The sequence below is a fragment of the Prunus avium genome, chromosome 3 (assembly GCF_965620075.1).
Source record: "Prunus avium chromosome 3, drPruAviu1.hap1.1, whole genome shotgun sequence".
Classification (NCBI taxonomy): domain Eukaryota; kingdom Viridiplantae; phylum Streptophyta; class Magnoliopsida; order Rosales; family Rosaceae; genus Prunus; species Prunus avium.
This window is the reverse complement of record NC_142286.1, coordinates 32,937,271-32,963,724: the sequence shown is the minus strand read 5'-3', so window position 1 is coordinate 32,963,724 and position 26,454 is coordinate 32,937,271. Positions and strand designations below refer to the sequence as shown.

Genomic DNA, 26,454 nt, shown 5'->3' with positions numbered 1-26,454 from the left:
TTTGATTTTCGAATTTAAGTTTGGCCGGACTTCAGGTTGAATTTCCGGCTACTTTCGGCCACTTTTTGGCCCTAGCCCAAGAACAAAAGTGACTCCAAATTAGGGGTTTTACCTAGGGTAGGAGTTTTGAGCCGTGATTTGAAGTTTTTCCGGCCGCCAAATTTTAATCAAGCCACCCATGCGCTGCCGGCGTGTGGGCAATTAGGTGGGGTCACATTTTATCCTAAAATGATCCTGGCATTGTCACGAGCACATAGGAGTTTACAGATCTCAATTCGGATATCGTTTGAACCCCGAACGAATTTTACATATTGTGTGATTTACGGGTTCTATATGTTAGGACCGTTGGATCGAACCCAAATTCACGTATGTTGTTCCCTACATTCCTAGGATCGTGTAGGAATTCGCGGATCGTGAATTGGAGCCCCGGATGTTCCGATTCATTAACTTAAAGTTTGATTGCCGGGTGACCGAGCATCTTCCGAGGCTATTCCGTCGTTTGAAACTCTTAGTTGGACCCTAGGAATGTCTCGTTCCTCGTGCGTACTAGAAACCCGGGAATTTAGTATTTTAATTTAACGTCCTCGTTCGAAGCGTTTGATTTTAATATCGTGTTCGTATTCTGAAATAGGTAATCCGACTCTGCATACACAGCAGGCGGGACCCTTTCAGGGTCAAGCAGCGTGGGACTACTTGTGAGTGGACTTTGTTTTCAAATAAATAGCATGATTTTTATGATGAAATTTCTATGCATAAGAATTTAAGGGTTTGTGGAAATTCAACTTATACTTTAAAGTGAAACTATTATTTTGGTTAAGTATTTGGGATATATATATGGGTTTTGACATTTTAAGTATCTTGAGTATATACAAATGATATTTGAGAAATTGCTACCTATCTTTGTGGGTTATGTGTGGGAAGTACGGGGTTGTTATGAGATGTGGAAGGATGTGAGTTTAGATTGTCGGTTTGAAGTGCTATAAGCACTACCCCGTGTACCTCCCCCTGGATTGTAACTTGATTATGGAAATGTGAGATACTTGGAAATGTCGGAACCCGGGGCATCCTTGACAGGATGTTGCTGTAGACTCTTGATTGGGTAGTCTGCTCGCGTAGGACTATTTACAGGCGTACGGGTCTTGATTCTTCGTCCGTACGTGCTTGGCTGAGAGACGGCTCGTCCCTAGCCATATAGTTCGTTTGAGGGCTGTTACGTGTGGACTAGTCAACAATCCCCTGTTGGATGGTTTCCCTGGTACAATTAGGTGTGTCATACTTATATTTTATCTATTATATATATATATATATATATATATATGTATATATATTGCTATGCATTTGTTCTTGTTTCTGAGTGAGGATACTTCCCCGCTCGTCGTGCCATTGGGCACGTGTTTTGAGAGTTTGGTTTGAGAAATTATAAGGAAAGGTTTGGATGGGTTGATTTGTAAGTTTCATTATGAATTTTGGATTTAGCTCTGGTTTTGAGCAAACTTTATATATATATATATATATATAGGGGGCGGATCCGTGGCACCTTATTTTTGACACAAGTTTTGACACAATTTTTGGGCCATTAGATTACTCTACTTTTAATGGTTGAGATTAAACTTAACATGACAAAATAATATTTTTCTCTTTAATTAATATTTATACATTGAGATTAAAATTCTGATATTAATTAAGAATTCATTCTCTCTCATCTCATTAATTATCTTTAATTCATTCATTCTCTTTCTTTCTTGGTAATCTATCTTCTTTCTCACGCACACCTCTCTCTCTCTCTCTCTCTCTCTCTCTCTCTCTCTCTCTCTCTCTTTACATAGATGATTTAGAAGATATGTTGAATGAAGCTATGCACAATCAGCTTTCCATTGGAGGTGGCCAGGAAACGGCTGATGGTTGGACAATGACGAAAAGGAAAAAACCCCCCACACAGAACCTGATCAAAATGGAGATAGAAAGAATGATCAGAAAAACAAAGTATAGGAAGAGAGAGAGAGAGAGAGATTGCAGAAGAATCGGTGGAGAGAGTAATATTTGGTGGGTTTTATTATTAATGTGTTTGTATTTTTAATCAAAGGAGGTCAGAGGATGCCAACTTGTTCTTTTTTGGGTTTCTGAGTTGTGACATGAACCTTATTTTTTGATGGTTGGTTGTGATGTTGAAGGGCATCTACCTTCTCTGGTTTAGTTTTAGTCTGTAAGTTGTGGCTATAAAAATAAAATGCTTGACAACAACAAAAAAAGAGCTAAGAATCCTGTTCTTCGTTTTTCTATAATTTATCCATCGAGTCTAATTTGTTGTGTTTCAGTTTGGAATTCCTCTGCTTCTTGACTGGTCTGGACATTTTTTCATGCCGGGATACTACAGGTTTCTCTCATCTTTTGCTGACCCTGTAGTTTAGATTATAAGTCATGAGGTACTGGAAACAGGGAGCAGCTGCGTTTGGATAGGTACCTGGAAACATCAGGGGACTGAGAATGTAAATGGAACCACGCTTATGAATACATCAAATTACAGTTTTTTTTAACAAACATTCATCTTCTTGTGTATTGGAGAGTGGTTTTTATTAAAATCCAAATAAAAAAAATACAAGGGCTTACAAGTATATACAGGCAACTAGTATCACTTATACAACATCATGCCCTCAAGGAAAGGCATCTTTTATTCATACAACACTATTCCTATTAGTTTCCCTAGGTTGTGCGATGGAGTTGCCGGAGAGGAAGGGGAGAGAGAGTCCCTGTGATTTGTGGTTTAGGTAGGATAGGAGTTGGAGTGGTGGTGGTGGTGAGGTGAGGGTGGCTTTGGGGATGAGAAGGGGACGGGAGAGTGAGAAAGAAGAAGCAAAGGCAGAGGAGGCGTCAGTTATCTGTAGAAGAAAGAGAGAGAATGAATGAATTAAAGATAATTAATGAGATGAGAGAGATTGAATTCTTAATTAATATCAGAATTTTAATCTCAATGTATAAATATTAATTAAAGAAAAAAAAATATTATTTTGTCATGTTAGGTTTAATCTCAACCATTAAAAGTAGAGTAATCTAATGGTCTAAAAATTGTGTCAAAACTTGTGTCAAAAATATGGTGCCACGGATCCGCCCCCATATATATATATATATATATATATATATATATATATATATATATATTGGATATGATGGTTTTTAATGCATTGGTTTTATGCATGGTTTTCTAAACGGTGGGGTTATATTACTTTGGTTTAATTGGAACTAAACTTTGTTTTGTCCACTAACAATTTTCTGTTTTGCGCCTCACATACAGTAATTGACTGTGCTGAGCAGCCGAGCCCTGAGTACTGAATCTCGAGCTTCTGTAGGATAAGTTGGTTTCATTTCTGAAATCTTCCTTTCCGTTGTAAATTTTTGAATTCTGTTAGATATGCTCTATTTTGCCCTGTTAGGGTTTTGATTTGTGAGGCCGGAGGCCACTGTTTGTAATACTATGTTTTGTGTAATGCATGCTGGCAGTTGGGCTTTATAATTGTGTTGTTTTAACAGGTTGAAATTTTGGGATTATTCAATTTACAGGGGAGACTTTGCCAAAATTTTGGTAGGAGTCTCGGTTCTTAGTAAGTGGGCCCGGTATCGGTAGGATGTCAGAAATTAAGACGGGTCCTGTCATACAACTCTGGTTTGAGTCCACTACGTGTCAACAGACTCATATCGACGTGATCTACGTTATGGTGCCACCCATTTCCCCAAAATCCTTCCGGATTAAAAAGTGACCAAAAATGACCCTATCCTCGGGGGCAAATTGTAAATTCAAAATTTATTAAATTAACTCTCTCTCTCTCTCTCTCTCCCTCTCTCTCTCTCTCTCTCTCTCTCTCTCTCTCTCTCTCTCATCATGATCTGGGCTTGGGATGCTGATGGCGTTGAGTTATTCTTGGCAAGTTCGGGTTTGAGTTCATATTTGGGTTCAGAGATTCGTTGCCTCCACACCTCTCCCTCTTTAAGATTTGATTTTGCTTTGTTGGGGAAGCTGGGGATTGGATTTTTTGTGTATGGAATGGAGATGACAGAGTAGGGAGCTAGGGGTTGGGAATTGTTTAAAGCTGGGGTTTGGATTTTTTGTGGTGGGAGTGGAGATAACAAAGTGGGGAGTTAGGGGTCGAAGAAGAATCGAGCTGCAGCGAGAGGAAGAAGAAGAATCGAGCTACAGAACAAAGGATTATTATTTGTTCTAGGGGTAGAAGTTGTCAATTTAGAAAGTTATTTGGGGTACTATGAGAAAAAGGAAATATAATTTAAAAGAACCGGCTGTTTTTTTTCACAGCAGCTTTGAGAAGATGGGTGGGAGCTGCTTCGTGAATTCGCTATAGGACCGCAGTTTCTAAAATAAGCTGCCTTCATTGGTCTTACCAAACGCTTTATTTTCCAATTTATTTTTTTAATAAGCTACTTATTTTTTTAAGCGCAACACTCCTAAACGCCACCAAAGGCTTTCCACACAGACTTGAGTTTCCTTTGGTATGAATCTTCTAGGAATGTACCAAATTGTTGGCCAAGTGGTATAGGACCCCAAAGATGGTTATCAGATACATTGAAATATGCAAGGAAAGTGAGTTGTGCCAAATTACTGGGGATCCTTCCTGAGAGCAGGTTTTGGGAGAGGTCCAATGATTCAAGAGCCGTCAAGTTCCAAAAAGATGACAGGATGAGACCAGTGAGAGCGTTATTGGAAAGGTTAAGCAAAATGAGACCAGTGAGAGCGTTGTTGGAAGCAAAATAAGGCCTCATAGATTCCCAATGACACTTGCTGGAATCTCTCTTTCAAATGTATTACTTCAGAAATCTATCAATCTAAATCATTGATAGAAGAAAACATTGAAAAATTAAATTAGTTTTAATTTCTTCATCTTCCGGTTAAAGTTTCTCTATGATAATTTTAATCGAGTTACAATTTGGATTAAAGAGCATGAAACATATTTTGCTTAAAGAATTGAACCTTGATTCCTTAGCATTTCCATTATTGATATTTCGTTTTTCAACTCAGTCTCTACAACACTCAAATAAAATTATTTTTCCATTTTGCTTGTCACTTTTATTTTGATATACCTTTAATTATTTTTTTGAGTTCAGACATTTGTTCACCTGCTCTTTGAGTATACAATACTTGAACTTCCAAGATTATTACTACGTGTGATTACTTGCAATTGAGTAGACACAACAATGCCTTCGTCTTCTCGCTCACTCTAGTAATTGGGTTGTTTCACTATTTTATGCGGAAGCTACTATGGCTAATAAAGCAGCGCAATATTGCCAACATGTCACATGGGGTTGGGTTAAAGGCAACAAAAAATGGGTTTTGATTGATGCTATCATGCTATGCTGTGCAGGTTTGCTTGATATGCGTGATACAAGTCATGCTATTTGGCAAATATCTGCTAATTAAAATGATAATAAAATAAAATAAAAAACACCCTTACATGCATCCTCTTTTTACATATTTTAATAGAATCTGAGATCTATAATTTCTCCAAATGTTGGTACAGGAGCTCCAAAAACCCAGGAAACAGCTTCTGAACACCACGGTCCACATCTACGACATTAACAGAGAAAGCCTTTAACTGATGATAATGATTATTCAAATTCCTCAAGAAACTAAGAAGGTCTACCACTTCCCCAGAGTAGTTCCCATAATGACTGTCATAAGATTTTTTTTATAAAATTATCCATGGAACCAAGGACTTCAGTAGAGTTCCAAGATTTGAACCTATCAAAATCGGATAATTGCAAAGCTTTTTTCACTGCTGTATGTGTAGCAACCTTTTCCCACTTACGACGATAACGAGCAAACATACCCATCCTTTCTTCAGAGCTTAACAAGAACGGATGAGATGCCAATTTCTCGACACAATCAGGATAGCTGAAAAGACCAAAAGGACATCCTATAAGAAATGAAGTAGAAAGAAGGGAAAAAAAAAAGTTATAGTAGAGAACTCACTCCAAAGACACAGCCTGGTCGAAGAACTTCAAGAAGCTACTACATTCCTCCCATGAATATTCGGACCCCAAAAATCTCTCGAACAAGACATCTAACATCATCCTAAGTTGCATTAAATCTTTTTTCTTTTTTTCGACTTGATCACTGGGACTCATGTCAGCCAAAGATCCCTCAACGTTTATTACTTTCAGCTTGTCATGAAAAAACACAAAACTAGACTGCTTATGCAAACCACCATGGAATAAGCCCTTAGCATGAATGCTACGCACACCACGAATCAGATCCCTACATAAATACAAAATAATTATGTCAAAAATAATTAAAACGAAAAACTAAACAGTAACCTCATAGAATCATTTATTTATTTACCAAAGTAATAACCTTATAGAATTAAAACTAACAAATTACCCAATGGATGTACGCCAAAAGTCTTGAAGACGGTCATTAATTCTGCCCTACTAGCAGCATCTATCCCATCAACTCCGTCAACTTTTACAAATGTCACAGGTATCGGTTTGAAAGATAAAAATCCCTTATACCATTCTTCTGATTTATTATAATCAAATGACAAACTGTAAGAACAAACCCTGGGTCCAATAACCTTGTCATGTGAATCATTACTATCATACTCATCTTTTGCAAAATTAAAGAACTACTCTGTCTGTTCCTCCATTTCAAAAAATTAACGATAAAAGAAATCTGCAAGAAAACCAGTATGGTAATTACAATATAGCTAGCGGTCAAACAATGCCGCTAACATCATGAGAGGGAAAAAGATGTTTTCTTAAACGAAAACTGGAACTCTAATTTTGCAGTGTTCAAATCACCATTGGGAAAAAGACCTTTCTTCGGCAACCAAATTTGTAAATATATATGCAGAAAATCCAAATTTGTAAATGTATAGAGCCTTAAAGCCCCAGCGGGCCCCACATTTTGAAAAAATGAACCTGCAAAAGCATGAAAAACCAACGGGCCCTACATATTGAAAAGCATTAAAAAATTACTTTTTCTGTTGCAATGGTCCTTTTTTACCCCTTAGGTTTACTGTTTCGTTCTTTTTTCTTTTTTTTTTTCCTCTTTGCTTTTTTTTTTTTTTTCTTTCATGAAAAATTAGGACTTTATATTTTATTATGTTTACTTTCAAATTTTGTCTTTTTAATCTTTTCCAAATTTTATTTTATTTTGGTAGAAATGCTCGTAAAAAAAACTAATATAACAGAAACATACATTAAAACAAAATAAGTTAACAACAACAAAAATTAATGCGTAGAATAAATTACATCATAAAAGAAAAACTTATAAAGTCCTCCATTGTGAGAAAGATACCTTTAGAGTCCGTAATATTCCATCGGAGCTCAAAATGGGACTCTATCCACCGTATTTAGAACATCAACCATTAGGGATGGCCTAACAAGGCAGAGCACTCATCAACCTGGCCAAGTGTCTGAGGCAAAACAGATAAAATACAGTAAGTAGCAATGAATAATAGCAAAATCAAATAACGTACAGAAATAAACTTTGACCACCGCGATTCCATTCTCAAGGCAACTATATCATTTCTGATAGATTACATAATTAAGACACATGCGGAGAAGGTGAACAGAAATTGCTTGAAGTCAAGTCGTTTGCTCAGAGTCTGTCTGCATGTAGACCTTAAGCCAAAGCACATCTTTGTGACGCTGAAGTCATTAAGGCTGGCTAACCATTCAAAAGTCGTTAAAGTCTTCTAAGAACTTAAATTTCAGTTGGGCAAAAGTTGATAGCAATTTTGTCTGGGATTTGCACTTAACCCAAACTTCAACTCCCAATCCAATACGAAACAAATTTATGCAAAACATGTCAAATTTAATTTTCAATTAAACCTAATAACCAAATAGGGATTTGCACTTATTACTAACATAATTTGTTACCCTCTAAATACACATTACAAATAATTTGAGTACTCGTTGAGAAATAATACATTACAAATATATTATTGAACATCTACAAATAACTTACACCACCACATATGCAAAATATACTACACAATTATTGGTACCACGAAACCTCACACCACAACAACATAATATTCTTTGAAGCCTCAAATACTTCTCTTATGGACACACCAAACATGCATACATAAACAAAGATACATGGCCTTGGGCTAAGTTCTGCGTCCCCTCCTAGCCCTTGTGCCTCTTGGCTTCCTCCTCCTGCTAAACGTCTCCACAAACCATTCATGCTTCTTTGTTGTCCATATGTTCCCAACAACCACTCCAACTATCAGACCACTAACAACTCCTGGCACAACCACGTACCAATCTAGTGCAATTTGAAATACAGAGTCTTCATCTTCTCCCACAATTGATGATGGTGGCCGTGTTGAGCTCTCAGAGTCTTCACATTTCTTTGGCAAAGACTTTCCACACAGACCTGAGTTTCCTTCGTACGAGTCCTCCTGGAATGTATCGAATTGTTCGCCAAGTGGTATAGGCCCGGAGAGATGGTTATGGGATACATTAAAATATGCAAGGAAAGTGAGTTGTGCTAAATTACTCGGGATCCTTCCTGAGAGCTGGTTCTGGGAGAGATCTAATGATTCAAGAGCAGCCAAGTCCCCTAAAGATGAGGGGATGTGACCAGTGAGAGAGTTGTTGGAAAGGTTCAACAAAACAAGGCCTCTTAGGTTCCCAACGGGACCTTCTGGAATCTCTCCTTCAAATCTATTACTTGACAGATCTATGAGTGTGAGAAGATAAGGGGTCTTTTCATATTTCAACTCAACACCTTTGCCACGTATTGTCATTGCATAATGAGAATAAAAGTAATGTCCATCGACGACATCCGTATATACGTAAAAATAAGTTCGCTGGTTTTCGTCAACATATTTCATGGAATTCCAGTTCTCTAAGTAATTAGAGGGCAACATACCTGAGAAACCATTGTTAGATAAGTCAATGATGCGCAACTTTGGGAACTCATGTTTAGTTGCAGGCTTCCCAATTACGCCATGAAATCCATTAGACCGCAAAATGAGAATCCTTAATTCTGGAAGTGCCCCTAACCAAGATGGGAAGATGTCACTCATCTGATTGTTTGCAAAATTAAGAACCTTTAACTGAGTACAATTCATCACCCCTCTTGGTAGCTTCCCCTGCAACTGATTATAACTAAAATCAACAATTCTCAGACTAGTTTTGCTTGGACATATTGGAGGAATATATCCATGAAATTTTTTTTTATGCAGGCCCAATACTTCCAAAACACTAGAGCTACCCAAACATTGTGGAAGCATGCCACTGAGGTTGTTGTTGGACAACTGGAGAACTTGGAGATTATTGAAGTTGCAGATCAGAGGTGAAATTTCTCCAGTATATTCGTTGTTTTCTGCAGCATAAAATCTGATTGATTGCGGTGGAATTGGCAGAGGTCCTTGTAACATGTTAAACCCAAGAGTCAGAAAGATCAGATTTGTCCATGGGAGAATTCCTGGATATTGGTCAAATCCTGTCAAAAAGTTGTCATAGAGACGGAGGTCCAACAAAGTTTCAATAGTTGCATTCCAGACCCATTTCGGTATTGGGCCGTGAATATAGTTGTCAGAAAGGTCAAGCTCAGTCAATTCGGATTGATTCTTCAAAAAATTTGGAAACTCTGTTAAGTTGCAGAAGCCCAGTGCTAGAGTTTGAAGCTTTGGAAGAGTAGCACTTAAATCATTTCTGATCTCCACAGATAACATGTTGTTCGATAATTCAAGGCCCTTCAACTTTTTGAGCTTGGAAAACTGATCAAACTCAACCAACCCACTCAAGTTATTACCGGAAAGAAGTAGATATTCAAGATTTTTGAGTTGGAAGAGCGAACTAAGAATTGGTCCTTGCAAATTGTTATCACCAAGGCTTAGAGAGGTTAACTGGGTGAACTTCATAAGCCAAGATGGGATTTGACCTGATATTTCATTAGCGGCCAAGTTTAGAAATTCAAGTTGTGTCAGGTTAGACACAAAAGATGGGAATTCTCCCTCTATGTTGGTATCTCCAAGGTCCAAGTGGTAGAGTTTGGTTAGTTTTCCAACCCAAGAAAAAGAAACAGATAGCTCGCCTTTGGAAACGTCATTAAATGAAGACATGTCAAGGTAACTAAGTTGGGTAAGGTTTCCGAATGAAGATGGAATATTGGGATAAAAATTACACTTTGAGATGCCAAACATAATCAAGGAATGAAGGTTTCCGAGGGAGGTAGGCAGTTGGCCAGAGAAATTTGTGGCGCCAACATCCAATTTCTTGAAAACATTGCTCTTGTTAAAGGTGGGAAAATAGCCTGTTAGGTCTAAGTTAGAGCTCACATAAAGAACCTCTAAGTTTGGTAGATGGAAAATGCCAATTGGGAATTCCCCATACAACCCACAAATGTAAAGTTTGAGAGATGTAAGAGAAGATGCATTGACCAAGATATCAGGCACAGTGGAGTATATGTCTACCCCACTAAGATGAAGCTTTTTTATGTCGGTCAAGTTTTGAACGAGGCTTCTCAGGTTTCCCTTTGTCAATTTTAAAAGGCTACGATAAGAAGTGAGATCAAGAGTAGACAACTTGGATAGCTTTGAAATTTCTGACGGAATTTGGCCGAAAAAGGCTGAATTTGAAAGGTTGAGATATGTTAAACTCGTCAGATCATGACCCAACCTGGATGGTATTTCAGACCCATCGAAGTCATTATCTGAAAGGTCAAGCCTCTGCAAGTGAACAAGGTGGAAGAGAGTGCTGTTGGAGTTGATGGAACCATAAAGACAGCTGCTTCGGAGGTCAAGACCAATAACATGGCCAGAGTCCTCATCGCACTCGACACCGTCCCATGAACAACAGTTACTCCTTTCTCCACCATGTTGAGTCCAAGATGCAACCTTTGCACAAGACAAAGGTTCCTCAGAAGCAGACTCGTCAATCGAAAAGCTTCGCTTGAACAGCATCAAGGCAGAGCACTCCTCAACGCGGCCAACTGCCTGTACTGTCTTCACAGATGAAAAATAGTGAGTAGCAATGAGTAATAGCAAAATAAGAGAGCGTACAGAAATAAACTTTGGCCACCGTGATTCCATTCCCATGGAAATTATCATTTCTGATATATTATGCATGTATGTATGCTATGGCTCTCACATATAGGAGAAATTAAATTCCTTTTATAGACACAACTCATGCAAAGTCTGAAGTCAAGTTATAGGTGAACAGAAATTGCTCGAGTAAAATCAGCCGATCGTAATCACTTAAAGACGACTTGAAGTCAAGTCGTCTGCCAGGTTCATCAATCTTTCTCTGGGTGGAATTGTTTGGGTCAGAGTCTGTCTGCATGTGGCTCTCTAACTTGAAGTCAAGCTATTAAGTCCAATCTAGCAATTAGTTGTCCCATGAAGGCTATAAGCCTTGAATCAGATTATAAGTCATTGGTCATCATCACCACACACATTCTTGTCCGTGGAGCAGCGTCAATATGCATGGACCCTCTTCCATTAATGTAATGACTTGAAGTCAAGTTTATCGTCTTCGATCATAACTTATTCTACAAGTAGTTTATTTCGTGTTTATCACTCTGAAGTCATTAAGGCTGAAAAGTCTTGAACCAGTTTATAAGTTGAAAAATAATGCATATTTGGTGGAGACTTCTACAAGCTAGCAGAATTTTATAGAGTAATTTAGAGTGCAAAGTGGGTGGACGTATTCCCCAAACACTAGTCACTAACTTAATTGAAGCTACAATATGTGGCTGGAATTACGAGTTAATGTTGGTTTACTAGAATAACCGACTTGACTACTTGGTTTGTTCCCTCTATAAATAGGCATTAAGCTTTCTGTTTGTAATCAAGCTAGTGATAAAGGCTAATAAGCCAGAAATAGGAAGGAGGCCAATAAGCCTAAACACTAGACACTAAACACTTTCTAGTTGAAGAAGGCCGATAAAGCTTATTACTAAAAACATCCTCTGTTTTATGACAAACATTCTTGTCATGCTAATGTACTCATGTTTGCATCCTTTGTATCTCGAGTAGGGAGTACTCACCGAGTGGATGAGGTGTCGTTTTTAATAAAATCTCTCTCATCGTATATATATATATATATATATATATATATATATATATTCTTTTAATTACAGCGATTGGGGAGGGAGGCACTTTTCCTGGGATTCAAACAGGTGACCAAGTGGTGGGGGAGGGGGGAGGGACCTCACCACTGAGGTAAACCCCTTGGTCGTCAATATCATTTGTGTCGTCTTTTCACTTATTTTTATTTTTGTTTTAGGTTCTATTCTTTTTACTCAAGATCATATCTAGTGCTACTTGAGTTAAAAGTTGATATATCAAGTCATCAATTAAACACAATTATTTTAAAGTAAATCTTTTTATTTTTGAAGAAAATAAGTGAATTAAGAAGTTTTAGCTGCTGCTTCAAATTGAAACGTAGAGTAGAGACTCAATTTTTTTCTTTGTTGCTGCTGCTTCTTCGGCTCCACCTGGGATACATTGACCATGTACAACGCTGGTTGCCTGCAAATCTGAGATCGCAATTGCTACAATGTCTCAATGAAGCAGAGTCCGAGCTCATTGGCCACCATTTTCTTCATCCTTTGCCTTCATCAAGGTTAGTGGCTCTTCTTGTCCCTTTCTCCAGTTCCATGTTCTTTGTTCAACGGATATAATTGAGACCCAGCTAGGTGGTTCAGTAGGTCAAAAGTTGATAGCAACCCTCCAATTGATCCAAGAACTCAAATTTCTGAAATCTCAATTCTGTAGTAGAAAAGTATGAATAAAATTCCCACTCTCACCATATTCAGCCCTAATAGGTTCATTCCTCAGCTAATAATTTGCTTAATTAATTGTGGATTTCAATTGAAAAGGTAAAAGAAACCATATGCTGCATCAGATTCAGAATATGAGTTTCATCTTTCTACCTCTTCTTCTTCTTCCAAGGAACACCAAAAAGTCACATATCACATAGGAGGCTGTGTTTTCCAGTTTCCTCTGCAAGAAAATAATGTGGCATTGGATACCAACCACAGCAATAGAAGACTTTTTAGATGATGATGAGGCAGCAACTATCTGTTTGTCTTCACGGGGTTGGAATTTGGCTCAGAAAGGAAACCCCCAAGTCCTTTTAGACAGAAAGCATATAACAAAATAATATCAATAAAATACAGAGAGAGATTTGACATTAGATTTAATAAAGACACAAGGATGGATGGCTGTATCTACCCCACACCCCTGCATACATTTAGAGCCGAGTGTCATTGGGAGTTGTTTTGTATTGTCTTGGACTTGTTTGTTGGAGAAGCACTGTTTTCTATTCTTTGCTTGCAGTGCAAAGAATTTGATAATTGCAAAACTACAAGCGCATCAAACCTGTGAACAGCACATGAAATTTTTCACAATTTCACTCACTTCCCTGAAGACTGTCATTTGTTGTATTATATGCTGTTGTAAAGTATGTGCCACATAAATAGGTCAACATGTATATTATTATTACATAGAATTTCCTCTTACCATCTGATTCAAATCAGCACATTGGCACTCAGATCTATGGCCCAAAAGAGTTTGATCATATTTTGGGTTTTCTTGAAAAGTTGCTCTCTCTCTCTCTCTCTCTCTCTCTCTCTCTCTTTCTCTCTCTCATGTGTTTAGTATTTATTTTTTGCTTTTTAATATGATATTCTTTTGGGGTTAGGAAAGTCAAGTTGAATAAACTAAGCATTCATTGAGAGACTCTTTGAACAATCACATAGGGATAGGGTTGAGAACTTGGAAACAATGTGATTCAAACAAACAAGCAGCAGAGAAAAGGTAAACAGAAAAAGACTTGGAAAACAAACAATGAAATTACAGCCAGAGTTGACATACTAGCCTAACTGCTCTCTTAGCTACAAGTGAACCACTGTGGAATCTATGGCTTCACCTGTTTGGGAAATTTAGCCACAAATTCTTGTAGGTTTTCTTTGTGGCCTTGTTCTTGCCATGGGATATATTAAGGGTTGTTGGTCATTCAAAAGTGTTCATGGGGTATTTTTGGAAGGAATTTTCCTAATTCACGTTACAAAGTGAATACAAGATACAGCCAAAAATCTTCTGGTGGTAAACAAGTAAATCAAGGCAGCAATGCAAGTAAAATTTTGGCTTCAACATTTTAAAATCATGTGTCTTTCTAAGAATCAAGAGAAGAACAGAGAAGGCAGAGAAGGACAGAGAAGAACCTCAAGAGAGTTGGCAAATTACCTACTAGAAGTTGATAGTAGCATTAAACATCAAATTAAGAACAACAATACAGGAAATCAAAGAAACTACGCAAACAGGAAACAGAAAATGTAGTTCGATCAAGAAGAATAACCTAAACAATTCTTTGATCAAAACTGAAGATGCACATTGAGACTCTTTGAACAAACAAGCAGCAGAGAAAAGGTAAATAGAAAATGACTTGAAAAACAAACAATGAATTTACAGCCAGAATTGACATACTAGGCTAACTGTTCTCTAAGCTACAAGTGAACCACTCTGGAATCTATGGCCTCACCTTTTTGGGAAACATAGCCACAAATGCTTGTAGGTTTTCTCTCTGGCCTTGTTCTTGCCATGTGATATTTGGGGGTTTGTTGGTCATTCAAACTTTTTCAGGGGGTACTTTTGGAAGGAACTTTCCTATTTCATGTTACAAGGTGATTACGAGATACCGCCAAAAATGTCTACAGGGTAATTATTGTATGCCTGAAATCAGAGAAGGATGGAGAAGAACTTCAAGAGAATTGGCAAATTAATTACTAGAATTTGATATTAGAAACATATGTTGGCTGCAAAGTAAGCATTAAGCATCCAAATATTTGGTACTTAATTAGGAACAACAATACAGGAAATCAAAGAAACTAAGCAAACAGGAAACAGAAAATGTAGTTCGTAGCTAGTCGAAAACGTACACTACTTTTTTGTACTCGTACAGAAACATATTACAAACATTGTTGAACAAATTAATTCAAGCAACTTACAGCACCACAAATTAATACAAGCAAATTACACCACCACCCTTACTGTAATAAAACAGAATGCACCAGACCCCATACAAGAATTCTAAACAACAACAGCAACAGCTGCAAGATAAACATGGATTTAAAATAAGTACTTAGTTTCTGTGTCCTCTCCTCCCCCGTGTGCCTCTTAGCTGCCTCTTCCTGCTAAATTTCTCTACAAACCATTCATGATTCTTGATTGTCCAAAAGTTCCCAGCAACCACTCCAACTATTAGACCACTAACAACTCCTGGCAGAACCACATACAGACTTGAGTTTGAAAACCTGAAAGGGCGGTAGTGATATTGAGCTGTCACATTTCTTTGACAAAGGCTTTCCACACAGACTTGAGTTTCCTTGGTATGAATCTTCTAGGAATGTACCAAATTGTTGGCCAAGTGGTATAGGACCCCAAAGATGGTTATAGGATACATTGAAATATTCAAGGAAAGTGAGTTGTGCCAAATTACCGGGGATCCTTCTTGAGAGCTGGTTTCGGGAGAGATCTAACGATTCAAGAGCCGTCAAGTTCCATAAAGATGACGGGATGAGACCAGTGAGAGCGTTGTTAGAAAGATTAAGCAAAAGAAGGCCTCTTAGATTCCCAATGACACCTGCTGGAATCTCTCCTTCAAATCTATTTGTAGACAATGCAATTTTGGTGAATTACATTCCACTAAGCAAGAAAATAATTAGGGTTTGGTGAATTAAATTGTGGGCCCCATAATTCGCCCATGTGGCGTACAACTCATCAAAATTGGATTAATTGTCAAAATTGACACGTGTCGACATCCGGCGGAGGGCATCAAACGGTTCAAAGTGAAGACAAAATTAAAGGAAAGAATCGTCTATGATTGACTTTGATTTAAATCAAATATTAATCAAGTCAATCAATCGAAGATAATTTGGTTAAATTGCCAAATTATTGGAATTGATTTTAAATCAAATCGAAATCCCACAAAGCAAGGTCCTAAAGAAGGAAAGCTTTTTAGGTCAAACATCTTGCAGGAGCCTATAAATAGGAGGCCTCAAGACGAAGAAAAGGGGCTTAGACACACCCAAGCACTCAAAAGAAACAGAAAACTCTCTGCATTCTTCACCTCACTTTGGAAGAGCCACCAAGCACAACAAGTACGTGCCGGTTCCTCCACCCTAGAAAAATCCAATCACCAAACAAGCTTTGTGCTACCCGTTTGATCAAGATCAAGTCTCTACGACCCTTGTATCAAACACAAATTTTCTTTAAACACTTTGGCGATCGAATCAGGGGAAATTCTTTTATTTTTGTAAAAGAATACCCATAGAGATTGTAACCTACACACTTGATAATTTGTCGCAGGATTTTCGTGTTTACAAATTTGGCACACCCGGTGGGACTATCTCTGCCTTTCATCTCTTTCTCCAATTCCAAAATCAATCAACACACCGAAAACAATGGCTTCCAAGAAGATTCAAACCGTTCCCAAGACGAGAGGCAAAAGCGTGAGCGCCTCTTTCTCAAGCGGAGACTCTGCTGGGGTCGTCACTCGGAGCAAGGCCAAGGCGATATCCGCAACTCAACATGTCACTTTCATATTGACTCAAGCCAAGGCGAAATACGTGAACCGAAGGCGTGAAACGTTTATCAATTTGGCTTCCTTGGGGGCAAAGAAGAATACCCCCCGAGCGGATGCGAGAAACTCTCGGAACGAAGAAAGGAGTTTTTCGAGCTCGAAGAATTCAAGAGAATGTTCACTCTCGCCTGTTTCAGACGCTGACTAGAGCACAGGCTCATACCATAGATCCTCATCTGATGACCAACCAAAGAAGATTGCCATGAATCCCTCGGCATCCATAGGTGAGTCTTATTCTATGGCTATGCAGGTCATGGTGACAGGAGCGATGTATATTGAAGAACAGCTGACCCATATGAGCGAAGCGGTCACGAAACTGACGAAGATGGTCGAAGAGAAAGATGCGCAGATTGCTTCTCTCATTAACAAGTGGGAGGCAAATCAGGATAAAGAGCTTGATCAAGACATGCATAGGAAATGACCATATCATGAAGCTGAATCCAACGAGAAAAGATTGGGTCATGAAGTAGAGTCGGGTGAGAAGTTGCACGGAAAAGGCGACAACGCCTCAGTGGGTTCTTTATCAGTCCAACAACTTCAGGACATGATCGTGAACACCATCAGGGCTCAATATGGTGGGCCTTCTCAAGATACATTTATCTATTCCAAGCCTTACACCAAAAGGTTAGACAACCTTCGAATGCCAACGGGTGATCAACCTCCAAAGTTCATGCAGTTTGATGGAAAAGGTAACCCTAAACAACATGTTGCCCACTTCATCGAGATGTGCAACAGCGCTGGCACTAATGACGATTACCTTGTGAAGCAATTTGTTCGCTCACTCCGAGGCACTGCATTCAATTGGTACATTGACTTGGAACCCAAGTCAATCGATAGCTGGGAACAAATGGAGAGAGAATTCCTTAACCGCTTCTATAGCACTCGTCGCTCAGTTAGCATGCTAGAGCTCACTAGCACAAAGCAACGAAAAGACGAACCTGTTGTTGATTACATCAATCGTTGGCGTTCATTAAGCCTCAACTGCAAAGATCGAGTCTTAGAGTTATCGGCAGTAGAGATGTGCATTCAAGGTATGCATTGGGGTCTGCTCTACATTCTTCAAGGGATCAAACCCCGTAGCTTTGAAGAATTGACCACTCGTGCGCATGACATAGAGCTAAGTATCGCTAGTCACAATGGAAGAAAGGAAATGGTGAGTGATCATCGAGATGACAAGTCATCGAGAAATGGGGCAGACTCTTTGAAGACACGCATCTTGGAGTCAATGACAATCAGTGCCGCTCCAATGAAGGTTTCCGCTCGAGGCAAGAAAGATGCAAGGAAGGCTGAGTCGACTCAAGATCAAAAACCAAGACGACACGCCCTAAAAGAAATGAAGGAGAAGAAGTATCCTTTTCCAGACTCTGATGTAGAAGGCATGCTGGAAGACTTACTGAAGAAGAAGGTGATTGAGTTACTCGAGTGCAAACGCCCTGAAGAGATGAATCATATTAACCACCCAAAATACTGCATATACCATCGTGTCATCAGTTACCCAGTGCAAAAGTGCTTCGTGTTGAAAGATCTCATCATGAAGCTTGCACAACAAGGAAGAATTGAAGTGGATCTTGCCAAGGTGGTAGAGTCGAACCATGCTACGATCTCATTTGTCTTCTCTGATTCAGCACATTCGCCCTCACTTCAACCACTGGGGGCATTCTCTGAAACCCATCAACTCAGTCCATATGAGTGTGTTGGGATGTTAAGTCAAAGTAGTGTCGATTCATTCAATGACGATAATGAAGGATGGACATTGGTCACTCGGAGGAAGTTACATAAGAAGAATGCATCTTTGCCAAAAACTGGTCAATCAAAAAGATGTGAAAACAAAAGAAGTTCTCTTCAACCACCTAAAAGGCATAGAGGAAATAAATTGTCAAACATGAACAAAGTGGTTCCAAAAGATGAACTCTTGAAACAAAGGTCAACTAGCCCGATCATGCTACATGACTTCTTCCCCAAAGGATTCTTCAAGAATAATGTGTCAAGCACCTCCCGTAGTGAAAAACATAAGGAGGACACTTCTCACTTCGCTTAACACAAATTCAACCAAAATGCTCCTTCGCCTGCACGAGCTGAAACTGCACAAGGCACCAAATGCTCCTTCGCTTGCACGAGTCGAAACTGCACAAGGCACCAAACGCTCATTCGCCTGCACGAGCCGAAACTGCACAAGGCACCAAACGCTCCTTCGTTCGCCTACACGAGCCTAAACTGCACAAGGCACCAAACGTTCCTTTGCCTGCATGCGCCGAAACTGCACAAGGCACCAAACGCTCCTTCATTCGCCTGCACGAGCCGAAACTGCACAAGGCACCAAACGCTCCTTCGTTCGCTTGCACGAGCCTAAACTGTACAAGGCACCAAATGCTCCTTCACTTGCACAAGCCGAAACTGCCCAAGGCACCAAACGCTTCTTCGTTAGCCTGCACGAGCCTAAACTGCACAAGGCACCAATCGCTCCTTCGTTCGCCTGCACGAGCCTAAAATGCACAAGGCATCAAAAGCTCCTGACCTGCATGAGCCTAAACTGCATACGGCACCAACCCCAAAAAAAAAAAACAAAAAAACAAAAAAACAAAAAAACAAAAAAAAAGTGGCTCGTTGGGTTGAAAACCTGAAAGGGCGATCCAAGCAAAAGTTAGAGCATAAGAAAGTCTGTTGAGCTGAAAACCCGAAAGGGCGGCTCAAGCAAAAGTTAGAACCAAAAAAAAAAAAAAAAAACTCGTTGAACTACGTCATGACTTGATCTCTTCTTTTCCTAGAAGGGTACGTAGGCAGCTCATAAGACCACTTTGAGTTCAGTCACATGCTAAAATTTGGAGTTTCTCATCAGTTTAGCACTATTCGACTTCTAATTCGCTTCATCAGGGCTACATTAACATCTTTCATTCAACACCAAGTTGGCACTCCCTGTTCATCCCTGTTGTGCTTACACCATTTGCTACCTTTGCCGTCGTCAAATGAATATCTTGCCTGGTTTTCTGCAACATGTAATTTACCTTGACATGTCCACTCCAAAAGCTTTACTGTGGATAATTTCTTTGGTGAATCTTATAAAAAAAGAAAAAAAAAGAAAAAAAAAAGGAAGTCTCTTTGGGAAAGTGTTTGTGCTTGATCAAGTTGGGTGTCCTCCAATGCGTAAAGCCTAAGCGCTTGAGCGGGTTATCACCAAATCAGAGAGATGGATCAAACCCAAGCGGTATAGGACGTCTATGTTCTTCACTCATCCTCCAGTATGTAAAGCCTAAGCGCTTGAGCGGGTTATCACCAAATCGGAGAGATGGATCAAACCCAAGCGGTATAGGACGTCTACGTTCTTCGCTCGTCCTCCAATACGTAAAGCCTAAGCGCTTGAGCGGGTTATCACCAAATCAGAGAGATGGATCAAACCCAAGCGATATATGACGTCTACGTTCTTCGCTCGTCCTCCAATACGTAAAGCCTAAGCGCTTGAGCGGGTTATCACCAAGTCGGAGAGATGGATCAAACCCAAGCGGTATAAAAGCCTAAGCGCTTGAGTGGGTTATCACCAAATCAGAGAGATGGATCAAACCCAAGCAGTATAGGAAGTCTACTTTCTTCACTCGTCCTCCAACAAGATCGACCCTAAGCACAACAGACGCAAGAAGGAAGAATTGTGTAGATGCAGGCAACATGAGCAAACGAATTCAAATGGTGCATATATATATAAGTGTATATATATTAAGAAGTACAGACTTCAAGCAAGAGAAGCACCACTAACAATGTGATTATAAGTTGCCAAGGGATGCTGCCAACGTATTGAAAAAGAGAAGTGGAAGCTTTGGTGCACAAACCAAGCAAAAGAGGCATAGGGAATTCCCTTGTTTGGGTCCTAAATATTTTAATAAAAAATCAGGAGGGACATATTCTTTCCATTTTGGTTTTAGAGCATTCAAGATCATAATCCCTTTTGATTATTTGCCACGAAAGTAGCGAGACAAAATTGACCACGAAAATTTTTCCCTTTAATTTCCGACGCATTCAAGGAAATTATGTGATGATACAAGATCAAGCCATCAATTAATTGCTAGTGCTCATTGAATATGGAATTTTCTTCACCACCACGCAAGATTGTTGATTTAGTTGGAGGCCTTTTCAAAATACAAGGATTTCTTTATCATATGAAACTATATGATCTGGAGGTCTGATGGTCCAGGGTCCAGTTGTGCCAAAGCCCATGTTCAATGCACTCATGCAAATGATTATCGGCCAAGAGTTGATACAGCCAAGAAAAAAAAAGAACTTGTACAAGAAAGGTCATTGCAACAATAGAAAGGTGATTGCCAACAAGAGTGGCTTCATCAAATCAAGATCAACTCTTGCAATTGACCTGTGAACAAAATGCATTCGCCATCAAGAGGGACTTCAAGTCACACTATAGATATGTGGCAAGCACACATCTACAGTGCATCATGAAGTGGGGGCAATTTGTAGACAATGAAATTTTGGTAAATTAAATTCCACTAAGCAAGAAAATAATTAGGGTTTGGTGAATTAAATTGTGGGACCCATAATTTGCCCATGTGGTACAACTCATCAAAATTGGATTAATTGTCAAAATTGACACGTGTCGACATCCGGCGGAGGGCATCAAACGGTTCAAAGTGAAGAGAAAATTAAAGGAAAGAATCTTCTATGATTGACTTTGATTTAAATCAAATATTAATCAAGTCAATCAATTGAAGATAATTTGGTTAAATTGCCAAATTATTGGAATTGATTTTAAATCAAATCGAAATCCCACAAAGCAAGGTCCTAAAAAAGGAAAGCTTTTTAGGTCAAACATCATGCAGGAGCTAGCCTATAAATAGGAGGCCTCAAGACGAAGAAAAGGGGCTTAGACACACCCAAGCACTCAAAAGAAACAGAAAACTCTCTGCATTTTTCACCTCACTTCGGAAGAGCCACCAAGCACAACAAATACATGCCGGTTCCTCCACCCTAGAAAAATCCAATCACCAAACAAGCTTTGTGCTACCCGTTTGATCAAGATCAAGTCTCTACGACCCTTGTATCAAAAACAAATTTTCTTTAAACACTTTGGAGATCGAATCAAGGGAAATTCTTTTATTTTTGTAAAAGAATACCCACAGAGATTGTAACCTACACACTTGATAAATCAGTACAAATATTATTTTGTACACATGTTCTTGTCTCATTTGTCGCAGGATTTTCGTGTTTACACTATTACTTGAGAAATCTATATATCAATCTTAGAAGATAAGGAGTATTCGTATATTTCAACTCAACCTCTTTTGCAAAAGTCGTGATCGAGTATGGATAAGCATAGAAATAGGCATATTTATCTGAGCTGTCGAACTTCTCAAAGACACTAAAATAATGTTGCTGGTTCTTGCCAACAAATTTCATGGAATTCCAGTTCTCTAAGTAGTTAGAGGGTAACATACCTAAAAAACCGTTGTTAGATAAATCAATGATGCACAACTTTGGGAAGTCATGGTTAGCTGCAGACTTCCCAATCATGCCATGAAATCGATTGGACCTCAAAACGAGAGCCCTTAATGCTGGAAGTGCTCCTGACCAAGATGGGAAGATGTCGCTTATCTGATTGTTTTCGAGGTTAATAAACTCTAATTGAGTGCAATTGGCCATTGATCTTGGTATCTTCCCCTGTAACTGATTGTAACTTGAATCAACCATTTTCAAACTATTTTCATCTGGACACATTTGAGGAATACTTCCATGAAAAGAATTGTTCGTCAGCATCGATATTTCAAGAGCACTGGAGTTCCCCAAACATTGTGGAAGCATGCCACTCAGGTTGTTGTTGGACAAATCAAGAATCTGCAAATGATTCAAGTTGCAGAACGAGGGCGAAATTTCTCCACTGTAATGATTGCTGCCGACCATATAGTTTCTGATTGATTGTGGTGGAATTGGCAATGATCCTTGTAACATATTAGTCTGGAGATCTAAAGAACGTAGATTCTGCCATGGAAGATTGATTGGATTTTGGTCAAATCCTGTTAAGAAGTTGGAAGAGAGGCCGAGAGTCAACATTTCTCTAGTTGCATTCCACACCCATTTTGGTATTCACCCTTGAATGTTGTTTTCACAAAGTTGTAAGTAGCGCAATTCGGATTGATATTTTAAAAATTCTGGAAATTCGGTTAAGTTGCATGACATCAACCCTAGAAGTTCAAGCTGTGAAACAGTAGCACTCAAATTGGTTATGATCTGCAGAGATAACTTGTTGTATGATAATTGAAGTTCCTTTAACTTTTTGGGCTGGGAAAACTGATCAAACTCAAATTGTCCACTCAAGTTATTAGAGGAAAGGTCAAGAAATTTAAGATTTTTGAGCTAGAAGAGTGACCTAGGAATTGCTCCTTGCAAGTTGTTACCCTGGAGGTATAGAGTAGTTAATTGGGTCAAATTCATAAGCCAAGATGGGATTTGACCAGTTATTTCGTTATTACCCTAGTCTAGTGTTAAATTTAATACACACTTTAAGAATTTAGAAAAATCTAGAAGAAATTAGAAAACTCAATAAAAGTCTACGAAAGTTAAGCTTTAATAATTGTTGTAATCTCATAGAAAATTCTTAATAAAAATCTTGTAATAAAGTAATAATATTATAATGTAGTGGCTATATGAGAAGAAGCCATGTCCACCGACATGGACAATGGCTGCAGGACGCAGCTTTTGTGTATAAATAGATGATGTCTCTTGTACAAAAGCTAAGAGAGAGAAAAGGCCAAACAGCCAGCAAAAAGTGAAAAAGGCCAATAAGCCTAGTAAACAATTTCTAGTTGTTGAAGGCCAATAAGCCTAGTCTTGTATAAAACCTTGTACCCATCTATTGTGGAATAAATAAAATCACTTTGTTGTTCACCTCTTCACCCAGAAAATCCAACCTAGAAAATGAAAGTTGAGTGAGGTTAGCCACAAAACTTGGGAATTTTCCCCTGAATTTGGTGAACGCAAGGGACAAACTGTGGAGGTTGGTTAAACTTGCTATCCAAGACAAGGAATATTCAGAAACTAATTGGCCTGTGGAATTATTATTTGGAACGTCATTAAATGAAGTCACGGCAGAGAAATTTGTGAACGCAAGGGACAAACTGTTGAGCTGGGTAAGGTTTCCGAGTGAAGATGGAACAAGGGGGTAAAATTGACAGCTAGAAATGTCCAACAAATTTAAGGAATGAAGGTTTCCCATAGAAGCGGGCAGCATGCCCGAGAAATTTGTGAACGCAACATTCAATTTCTTGAGGGCATTGCTCCTGTTAAAGTTAGGGAAATAACCGGTAAGGTTTGAGTAATTACCTTCCACATCCAGAACCTCTAAGTTTGGTAGGTGGAAGATGCCAATTGGGAATTCCCCATTCAACTCACAATCGCCAAGTTGGAGAGATGTGAGAGAAGATGCATTGACCAAGATATCAGGCACAGTGGAGTACATCTCTACCCAATTAAGATGAAGTTGTTTTATGGTGGTCAAGTTCTGAACCAGGCTTCTCATGTTGGCCTTGGTCAGTTTCAAAGGGATACTATCATCAAGTTTCTGATCATTGAAAGACAGATCAAGGGTAGACAGCTTCGATAACTTTGAAATTTCTGATGGAATTTGGCCAGAGAATAAGGAATTTGAAGGTTGAGATATGTTAGACTCGAAAGATCATGACCAAATCTTGACGGTATTTGAGAGAAATTGAAGTGATTATCTGAGAGGTCAAGCCTCTGCAAGTGAACAGCGTAAGAGAGTGTTGCTGGAATTGATAGAACCGTAGAGACAGCTGCTACGGAGATCAAGGCCGACAACATGGCCAAAGTCTTCATCACACTCAACACCATCCCATGAACAACAATTACTCCGATTCCCATCTCCTTCTCGCGTCCAAAATGAAACCTTCGGATAAGCAAGAGCACTCACCAACCTGGCCAAGTGTCCGAGTCTGCACAAATAAAAAACAGTGAGTAGCAATGAGTGACAGAAAAATAAAACAACGTGAGAAATGGACTTCGACCGCCACGATTCCATTCCCATTGCAATTTTGTTTTGTAGTTATGTATGCTTTATTATGGCTCTCACACAATTAAGGGTGGAGAAAATGTAAACTCCTTTTATAGACGAACAACTCATGAAAAACATAGTTGTAACTAGAGAAAGTATAAAAAAGTGAAAGAAAAAAAAAAGAATTGTGCTGAGTGCCTCAAGTCGTCAGCGAGACGTTCATCATTGTCTCTACTTAATATGCATGTACCTCATTGGCTTGAAGTCAAATTATTAAGGCCAATCTACGATTAATTAATTTAATGACTTGGTCAAGGTTATCGTCTTCATATCTATTTTTTGGTGTTAACAGGTCCTTTTACACAAGGAGATATTGTAAGGCTTAATTATGATATATGTTTGCGATTATGCTTGTGAACTTTTCATAATGTCAATTTCTTGAGCAGCAAAGTTGAAACCTGTCCATACACCTTTATTCTTCTATGCATCACATACCATATGTCTTATTTTGCACTCACTTTGTGAATGCTTAGTTTTAAAAGAAAAAGGAATTGGAGAGATAAAATCAAATGTATCATATCAACTATCACCTAAATATAACAATCAATAACATCGTTTTTCCACTATAACACCAAGGGCCTAGATGACAGTAAAACGCATCAATAATATCTAATCCAAGACATACATTTCATGTAAACACATTTCTTTCACCTCCCACACATCAAATAATTCTCTTGGATAGTGGTTTCATCTTCTTGTTTGGGCTGCTTCATGCTAGCTCACTCTCCCCTTCTATGAGTTCTTAATCCCCACACTCTCTGAGAGTCATAATCACTAGAAACTACATTTATAAGGGTTTTGATACATACAAAATAAAATAGAATTCAACGTACAAATTAATGTTATTGATGAAAACACAAGAAATGTGAAGAGAAATTACGGAGTGAAGCCAAACTTGAGCATGAATCGACCACAAGCCTCAATATCCAAAGGAAGAACATTTGAATGTAAGGTCTTGATCATATGTCTTCCGTCTTCTGGAACAAATATTTGAAACGTGGTGATACAAATATATTGAACCTTGTAAAATTCATAATTAGTGCCAGTCTTAACATGAAAGAAGTCTTGGTTCCCCAACTGAATAAAATAGTCACTCTCAAGCCCATCAAATGGACATGGTGGAGACGCAATCTTCAGGCCGTCCAATTTACACAGCTTGATTAGTGTGTATGCAATATTACTGTCATCGAGTTTGTTCATCCTCAAGGAGAATGCTATAATCTCATCCACTTGAAATAGATCCAAGGCACATAGGGCTCGTTTGGTGCACCGTATTAGACTTTTGATATGAGTAAATAGTCTATGTCAGGTGTTTGGTGTCAACTTGTATTATTTAATTACTCGCCAACAACCACCGCCCTCTCTCGGAAAGGAGTATAATCACAAATGTCAACTTCCACTCGATTCCAATTAATTATTTCCATCCATGTAAAAAGCAACGACATCAGAGTTTCCATGTCCGTCAATCAGTCTATACAAAATAATTCCATAACAAACAGAAATAAACTTTGACCACCGTGATTCCATTCTCACGGCAACTATATCATTTCTAATATATTACATAATTAAGGGTGGAGAGCTTTAACTCGCTTTTATAGACACACAACTACAAAATAATCCAAAACATGTGGATGAGTCAATTATTTGGAAATGCGAAAATTATAAAAATTAATAAACGGAGAAGGTGAACAGAAATTGCTTGAAGTCAAGTCGTTTGCTCAGAGTCTGTCTGCATGTAGACTTTCAGCCAAGCACATCTTTGTGACGCGTCATTAAGGCTAACCATT

At 38.7% G+C, this 26,454-nt stretch overlaps 1 protein-coding gene, 1 long non-coding RNA gene and 2 pseudogenes across 2 annotated transcripts; 1 reads left to right on the top strand and 3 right to left on the bottom strand.

Annotated features, from left to right (window-relative positions):
* Positions 1-5,415: 5,415 nt before the first annotated feature.
* LOC148295979 (uncharacterized) lies at positions 5,416-6,238 on the bottom strand. Its single transcript, XR_015834814.1, has 2 exons — positions 5,975-6,238; positions 5,416-5,896 (listed from the first exon to the last, which is right to left on the bottom strand). It is a non-coding gene; the product is annotated as an uncharacterized LOC148295979 (long non-coding RNA).
* A 1,404-nt stretch (positions 6,239-7,642) lies between these two features.
* Positions 7,643-11,112, bottom strand: LOC110749963 (receptor-like protein 7). The gene has a single exon (XM_021950187.2). The coding sequence runs from the start codon at positions 11,085-11,087 to the stop codon at positions 8,118-8,120; it is 2,970 nt and encodes a 989-aa protein (XP_021805879.2). The 5' UTR covers positions 11,088-11,112; the 3' UTR covers positions 7,643-8,117.
* Positions 11,113-14,969: 3,857 nt separating this feature from the next.
* On the bottom strand, positions 14,970-24,640 carry LOC148295977 (receptor-like protein 7; annotated as a pseudogene).
* Positions 15,642-18,643, top strand: LOC148295978 (uncharacterized; annotated as a pseudogene).
* Positions 24,641-26,454: the final 1,814 nt, after the last annotated feature.

What these genes read in the sequence shown, in the direction of transcription:
- LOC110749963 (XM_021950187.2), bottom strand. Translation starts at nt 11,087, where the DNA reads ATGCATAATATATCAGAAATGATAATTTCCATGGGAATGGAATCACGG.